Source organism: Cygnus atratus, chromosome 2 (assembly GCF_013377495.2).
Source record: "Cygnus atratus isolate AKBS03 ecotype Queensland, Australia chromosome 2, CAtr_DNAZoo_HiC_assembly, whole genome shotgun sequence".
NCBI classification, from domain to species: domain Eukaryota; kingdom Metazoa; phylum Chordata; class Aves; order Anseriformes; family Anatidae; genus Cygnus; species Cygnus atratus.
Window position 1 is genome coordinate 159,566,682 of NC_066363.1, and position 7,898 is coordinate 159,574,579.

The 7,898-nt window shown below is 63.8% G+C and overlaps 1 protein-coding gene across 6 annotated transcripts; it reads right to left on the bottom strand.

Annotated features, from left to right (window-relative positions):
• Nucleotides 1-661: 661 nt before the first annotated feature.
• NAPRT (nicotinate phosphoribosyltransferase) lies at nt 662-7,673 on the bottom strand. 6 transcript variants are annotated; one of them, XM_035566368.2, is made up of 13 exons: nt 7,633-7,673; nt 4,551-4,678; nt 4,331-4,413; nt 3,835-3,965; nt 3,632-3,747; nt 3,269-3,462; nt 2,924-3,064; nt 2,604-2,688; nt 2,257-2,337; nt 1,925-2,135; nt 1,642-1,799; nt 929-1,036; nt 662-808 (listed from the first exon to the last, which is right to left on the bottom strand). In XM_035566368.2, exons 1-13 carry the CDS (start codon nt 7,637-7,639, stop codon nt 749-751), a joined length of 1,503 nt encoding a protein of 500 aa, XP_035422261.1. In that variant the 5' UTR covers nt 7,640-7,673; the 3' UTR covers nt 662-748. The 6 variants fall into 6 exon arrangements, with proteins under 6 accessions (XP_035422261.1, XP_035422258.1, XP_035422260.1 ...); XM_035566365.2 differs by lacking the exon at nt 7,633-7,673 and adding an exon at nt 6,202-6,434; XM_035566367.2 differs by lacking the exon at nt 7,633-7,673 and adding an exon at nt 6,202-6,432 and having other exon boundaries at nt 1,925-2,027.
• Between the last annotated feature and the right edge of the window lie 225 nt (nt 7,674-7,898).

Here is a 7,898-nt window from a genome sequence, read left to right on the forward strand (position 1 = left end):
CAGTTTCCATGCTCGGGAGACCTCGTACAAAACGGAAAGGTAAAAACCATGGCCACAGACCCAAAGCTTAGGGTGGAAAGGGCAAAGTGCATCTGCCACGGCTCCGTGGGTGGGAAACCTTCTCGGCACGGTCTTTAGTGCCACCGCTGAGCCTCGCCGGGGGCTCTGGGACACGAGGACGGTCCCCAGCTGCCGCAGCAGCGGCGTTGCTTCATTTGGGGGCAGCTGCGGAGGCATTTCTGGCTCGGCTAGAGGCTGGGGCCACTTGCAGCCTGGTTTAGTGTTTGCATTTCACTCGCCTTCAAGTGACGTACGAAGCAGCCGTGGCCTGGAGATGCCACCGCAGAAGTGCCCCGTGCCACCGCAGAAGGCACGGGGCTGGTAAGGCCACCGAGGCGGGCAGCGTGGCCACCACAGAAGGCACAGGGGTGGCAGGGCCGCCGGGGTGGGCAGGGAAGGAAGGGAGCTCCCAGGCAATGCGGTGACGGCGCCCGTTACGGCCGTGTCCTAGCCCAGGACGTGGCGGCCCCGCCACCTCCCAGCTCTGCCTGCCCCATCCGTGGGCACCTGGGCCCGCGGGGAGCGCTTCCAGTCCCGGCACGGTCCTCGGATCGGAGGAGATCCGCAGAGCAGCAGCCTCATTAGCCTCATTAATTCCCAATTAATCACCTGGCCTTCCAAAGAGGACGTCGGAAGCGCTGGCCCCAGGTGGGGGCTGGCAGGGCGCGGGGGGCGCGCGGGGACCCCCTCACTGCCTGGCCTGCCGCAGCTCTGCGAGGAGGAGGTGCAGCTTCTCCGTCACGGCCACCTGGTGCGGGAGGGGACACCGAGCGTCCTCAGGGACGCTGCAGGAGCCCAAGGGCTTCACCAGGGCAGAAGGTTCGGGATGGGACCGGGATCGATCGCGCCCGGTAAGCGGCGGACGTACCGGGTAGGGCTGCGGCTCGCGGAGCCGGCGGTGAGCGGGGCTGAGCTGGCTGAGGGACGCCTGCGCGTGGCTCCGCACCTCCGGCAGGCTGGGCAGGACCTCGCACACCTGTAGGATGGAGATAAAGGAGCGTCCCTACAAGGGGCTGCCACCCGGACCCACTCCTGAAAAACCTGGGGCTGCGGTGGCACCAGCACCATGGGGACAAGGACAGCTCGGCCCCAGGTGACTCCTCGATTCAGCAACTGGTGCCGTGGTGCCACCACCTCGCTCTGGTCCTTCACCCAAAGAGGGAAGGACGCCTCAGCAACAGCGACGTTGCAGCTGGCAGGTCGTCCCCACGTGGGACAGTTGCTCAGTGTAGCGGTTGAATCAAGGCCGGTGTCTTTCATGCAGAAACCTTTAAGGGTTTTCACAGCAGAAGCACCAAAACTTTGCGGTGAGAGCCACCTGGCTGAGAGCAGCCACGAATCACGTCTCCACCTGCGTGCCCAGACCCCACAGACCCTTCCGAAAACCCAGGGGAACCCGTCTCAGATGGGGCACAACCTCATCCCTCCGCCGGGAAGCCGAATTTCCCAGGGAGCTGGCCCGTCCCCAGAGGAGCTGTGCCTTGTCCACACTGCTGAGGGGGTCTCCTCGCCCCACGTGCTGCGTGGCCAGGCCCACCACCACCACCCTGAGCCCACGGAGGGGGCAGATCCGCCCCTGACCTGGCCGTCTCTGAAGTACGTGCGATGCAGGGGCTCCACGGCGGTGGGCCTGACCTTGGTGGCCTCTCCTCTCCTCCCCAGGACGTGGACCGCCAGCTCCTGCCCTGCGTTGGGTGCGGGCTCGTCCTCCAGGGCCATGAGGTCCATGAAGGGGTGACCTGCAGGGGTGCTGGGTTAAGGGCCAGCGGGTGCTCGCAACGCCGGGGGCAGGATTTAGGGGCAATCAGGATTTAGGATCAATGGGGCAGCACCGCAGTGGGTCGCCCAAGATGGCAGAGCTCACCGGCGTCGTCGTAGAGCCGATACACTGCCTTAATCCCGGGGATCGTCATCTTCTCCTCCTCCTCCGTGAGCTTCAGGCAAGGCGAGCCGTTGACCTCCACGAGCTGCGGGAGAAGAGGACGGTATGGGGACGGGCTCCTTGTCTTTGCCACACAAAGCTGGTGCCAAGGGCCGTGCAGAGCTCCGTGTCCCCTTGTGTGCTGGGGAGGCCACTGAGGCAAAACAACCGAATAAATCATTAAAAAAACAAACAAACAAAACAAACAAACAAAAAAACCAACAAAACACCTCAAACTGTCCCCAAGCCAAGCGGGGCCGAGCTGCCACTCCTACCTTGTAGACGCAGCCCAGCGACGGCTGCAGGGGACACGTCACCAGGTTTGTCCCCACACCGATCACGTCGATCTCGCTCCCCTGGTGCAGCAGAGAAGACAACAACCATCAGCAGCCCAACCTGCCGCTGTTTTTTTTTTTTTTTAAAAAAAAAAAAACATGCTAAAACCAGAGCCACGGAGCAGGTCAGAGGCTGCTCTGCCCAAAAATGCCTGGTTTCTGGCCGGCCCACCCAAAAATCTACTCATTCCAGCCTGGAAACTGCTCTCATGCGGGAGAAAATGAGTCAGAGGACGGTGACAGTCCCATTGCCACCCCTCGTGCCCCAGCCCCAGCGGCTGCCTCACCTCCCGGATGAAGCTCTCCAGGCTCTGTTCGCTGATGTCGTTGCTCACGGCGATGGGGATGCTCCCAAACCAGGGCACCTGGAAGCTGGAAAGGAAGGTGAGGAGCTGGGGAGGGAGCAGAAGGGTGGCCCCGGGTTTTGGGGGGAAGCCTGCCTCTGCTCGCAGCCACCCTGGGAGCCTACAAGCACCCAAAGGTGTCCCAGCACCCCCTCGAGCAGGGAGGGCACCCACCCCAATATCCAGGGACAATGGAGGAGGTGCTGGTTACCCGGGGCAGGGGATGCTCTCTGCAGGCTCCCTGCCCGTCTCAGGGGACTCACGTGGTGCCGCAGGCTCGGAGCACCCGCCGGATCTCCTTGGACTGCTGGACCAGGTCCCCGCTGTCCAGGCGCACCCCGATGGCGCGGTACCCCAGCTGGTGCAGGGCCAGCGCCACGGCACAGAAATTGGGCAGGCCGCTCCTGACGGGGGCGAGGAGAAGGATTAGTGCCCACGGCCTCTTCGGACGGGGGCCAAGGACCAAGGGCAAGCTGAGCAGGAGGACAAAGACCTGCGGCAGGTGACAGCGAAGGACGGGGACACTGCGAGGAGGTGTTTCAAGAGTTGCCCTCTCCCCCAGCTCCTCCTGCAAGCCCGGGGGCAGCAAGGGACACATCCGTCCTCACCTCATGACGCAGTACGTGTCCAGCAGCCCCTGGAAGTTGTGCGGGAAGGTGATGGCGTAGGACACGAAGGCGGCCAGCTCGCCGCGGTTGGCCTTCTCGGGGGGGCTGTGCAGCAGCTCGCACACCCGCTGCAGCCACGACTCGGCCAGGGCTGCGAGATCCACCGGCTCCCCGCCCGCCAGCGGTGGCAGGACCTGCTCGGGGACATCAGCACTACATCCAGGATGTCCCGGCACCACGCACGTCCCACAGCATCCCCCTTTCCCTTCCACGGACCTGGACCAGCAGTCAGGAGGACACACGAGGTCCCACGGCCACAGCTGGGACATCCCATCCCCGTCCCCTTCCCGCGGCACCACTCACCCTGGGCTGCACCTCCGCCAGCGACGTGAAGGACATGATGAAGGAGTGGGCGATGGTGCCGCGCACCGGGATGCCGTAGAGCTTCCCCGCGAGGACGTTGCTGGTGTAGTCGAAGCCTGCGAGGAGGGATGGGGGGGGTGTGTGTGTGGGGGGGGGTGACAGCACGGCCGCGGCACCGCGCGGCGCTGCGGGGCACCACTCACCCCCGATGTAGGAGTACTTGGAGGCAGACAGGCCGCCGTCTGGCCCCTGGGCGCGACGCAGCCCGATCTCCATCAGCTTCATCTCGGGGCCAGCGAGGAGGCGGAAGCGGGCGGCGTTCGTGGCCACCAGGCTGGGAGCGAAAGGGACAAAATGGATACTAGGAAGAACTTCTTTACCGAAAGGGTCGTTAGGCATTGGAATGGGCTGCCCAGGGAAGTGGTTGAGTCACCATCCCTGGAGGTCTTTAAAAGACGTTTAGACGTAGAGCTTAGTGATATGGTTTAGTGGAGGACTTGTCAGTGTTAGGTCAGAGGTTGGACTCGGTGATCTTGGAGGTCTCTTCCAACCTAGGTGATTCTGTGATTCTGTGATTTTCTCGGGGTGCCGCTTAGCTCGGACACGGACGAGGTGCAGGGGCAATTGGTGCAGCGGGACTGGATGCATTCTGCAGCCAGAGGGTCCCCAGCACCCCCAAAAAGCAGGAGGGGCCCTTACCTGGCGTAGTTGACCAGGCACAGCAGGGTGGTTTCCAGCAGCTGCACCACCAGCAGCGGCCCCTTCACCTGCAGGAGCGGGACCTGCGGGGACAGCAGTGGTGACATCTCCCTGGCTGCATGCACTGGGGCTGAACTTGGGGACATGGGGACGTGGCCGAGCCCTGTTTGCTGGCGGCCCCGGTGCCCCTACGAGGCTCAACCCAGGTCCCAGGTCCCACCCTGGAGAAGACGACGGAGCCTTCTGGCACGGAAGAGACGGTGACCTCTGAGGCGTCCACGGTGCAGAGGTAATCGAAGAAGGCGTCCTCCGTCGTGCTGGGCAGGACCGAGCGCAGGTAGGCGATGTCTGCAGGGGCAGGGACACCTCAGCCCACAGGGACAGGACCACAGACCCCGTCCCCACCCCTCAGAGGGCACCACACCAAACCCCCATCCCTCTGAGGGGCTGTCCAAGGGACTCCAAGGGGTGTACCAGTGTCCCCTTGGTCCCCAGGCTCCTCTGAGGGAACCCCAAGTGCCACTGAGGGGTCTCCTGGTCCCCCCTCCCCGGTTCGTCAGAAGAGTACCCCTACCTTTCTGTCCCTCTGAGGGATGTCCCCGTCCCCTTCCTGATCCTTCTGAGGGGTCCCTCTATCCCCCAGGTCCCTCTGAAGGGTCTGCTGTTCCCTCTAAGGGATGTCCCTGTGTCCCCACGCCAGGTATCCTGTCCCCAGGTCCCTCTAAGAGGTACCCCCAGGTCCCCCTGAGGAGTCTCCTTGTCCCCTTGAGAGATTTCCCTGTCCCCACCTCAGGTCCAGCTGGGGGTTCCCCCTGCTCCCCAAGTCCCTCTAAGAGGTATCTCTGCCCCCTCACCTGAAATCCCCTGTCCCCCAGGTCCCTCTGAAGGGTCCCCCTGTCCCACTGAGGGCTGTCCCTGCCCCTCCGCCAGGTCCTGCAGTGCTTTTGAGCCCCGTCCCCCATAGGGACATCTCCGTCCCCTCCTCAGGTCCCATGGGGGATCCCCCCAACCAGGTCTCCTGCCCCTTAAGTTCCTCTGAGGCATGTCCCTGTCCCCCTTACCTCAGCCTCCTGTCCCTCAATGTCCCAGTCCCCCGAGAAATCCCGTGTCCCTGTGACGCACATCCCTGTCCCCTCTACGCCCCCCCCCCCCCCGAGGACTCAGATCCCTCTGAGGAATGTGAGGAATGTCCCTGTACCTGTCCCCCTCCCCCCCACCAACTCCCCCATCCCCTGAGACCCTCTGAGGCACGCCCCTGTCCCCCCACTTCAGTCCCCCCTTCCCTTGAGTCCCTCTGAGTGATGTCCCGGTCCCCCTGACAAGTCCCTTGTCCCTCTGAGGCACGTCCCTGTCCCCTCTACGTCCCCCTGAGGACCCAGATCCCTCTCAGAGTTGTCCCTGTCCCCCGCCCCCCCCCCCCCCAGTCCTCTGTCCCCCAAGACCCTCTGAGGCGCTTCCCTGTCCCCCCACCTCAGTCCCCCTTCCCTCAAGTCCCCCTGAGGAGCCCCCTGTCCCTCTGAGTCACACCCCTGTCCCCCCTCTACACCCCTCTGAGGACCCAGGTCCCGCTCAGAGCTGTCCCTGTCCCCCACTCCTCTCCCCCGGGTCCTCTGTCCCCCAAGACCCTCTGAGGCACGTCCCCGTCCCCCCACCTCAGCCCCCCTTCCCTCGAGTCCCCCCGAGCCATGCCCCGCTCCCTGTGAGGAGCCCCCTTTCCCCCTGAGGCACGTCCCCGTCCCCCCCACCCCACCCACCCCACAGCCACCCGCCTCCCCAAACCCACCCCGTACCCCCGCTCCCCCCCTCCCCAAACCCCAAGAGGAGGTGACCCCGGTTGTCCCCGTCTGCCTCCATCGCCGTCCCTCACGCACCGGCGGCGGAGAAGCGGAAGGCGCGGAGGAAGCGGAGGCCCTCGGCCAGGCCCGTGCCCAGGGCGAAGGCGCCATGGAAGGGCTCGCAGCGGAAGAAGAGCTCGGCGGCAGCGGGGGCACGGTGCCGCCCGGCCCGCCAGTACCCGTAGGCCATGGTGAGCTGGTAGAGGTCCGTCAGCAGCGCCATGGCCGCCACAAACCGGGGCAGGCCGCGGGGCAGCCTGGGAGCCGCGGCCTGGCGGGACACGGGGCGGGCAGAGGGCGAGAGGGAAAGTGGTGGCTTGCGGGGGGGGGACAGCGGGCACCAGGGGGGATGGCGGTGCATAGGGCAGGGGACACAAGGGTACATGGTGCGTGGAAGGATGTGGGACGCCGGGGGAGGCGGAGCATGGGATGTGGGACAGCGTGAAGGGGACACGGGACAGCAGGAGGGGTAGCACATGGGACATGATGGAGTGTATAGTATGTGTGACACGGGACACCAGGGATGGCAGCATGTAGGACACAGGACATCATGCAGTGTATAGCACGTGTGACATGGGACATCAGGGAGCATATAGCATCTGTGACACGGGACACCAGGGATAGGACACAGGACACCAGGGAGCATATAGCACATGTGACATGGGACATCAGGGACAGGACACAGGACATCACGGACCATACAGCACGTGTGACACAGGACATCAGCGACAGGACACAGGACATCATGGAGCATATAGTATATGTGACACGGGACACCAGGGATAGGACACAGGACACCAGGGATAGGACACAGGACACCAGGGAGCATATAGCACATGTGACACGGGACATCAGGGAGCATATAGCACATGGGACACAGGACATCAGGGAGCATATCGCACATGGGACAAGTGACACCAGTGATGGGACACAGGACACCATGGAGGGTATAGCACACAGGACATCAGGGAAGGCAGCATGTGTGACACCACACAGCTGGGACACGGTACATGCAGCACCAGGCACCCACAGGACCAGGTGGGCCAGCACTCAGGACATGGGGCTCTGGGGATAGCAGCGCATGGGACGAGACATACGGGACATCAGACATGACAACGCCTGGGACTCTGAACATCCAGTACGAGGCGTGTGGGGCTCCAGGGACGACAGAACAGAAGCCAAAGTGTCACTACCCAGGAGCCCGAGCCCATCCAGACACAGGCACATGTGGCACACAGGACACCAGATGTGCCAGCATACGGGACACCAAACCCATAGGGCTCTGGGGACAGCAGCACCCATGACACCAGGCCCCCAGGGTTGTGGCACGTGACACACCGAGTGTTCCAGGTTCTGGGGACAGCAGCACCTGACACAACCACGCACAGGGCCCCAGGCACGGAGGACACACTGCACCCACCCAGTGCCATGCACAAGGGGCATCCTAGCACTAAGCACGGGGCACACCTGGCATGACAACACAGGATGCCAGCACAGGCCAGGGACACCACACGCAGACACCTGCACATCACTACAGGGCACTGCACCCAGCCAGGAAAGCTGGAACCGGAGTCAGCACCACTTTGCTGGAGGCTGCTGTGACTTCATCCTTTGCTCGCAGCGCTGCCCCATGGTGCTTCTCATTTGCTCCGCGTTGGCGCTGTGCAGCCTGCACCCGGACCTTGGACTCTGGCACCGTGACAGAGGACTCTGGCCTACGGTTAGAAACGTCA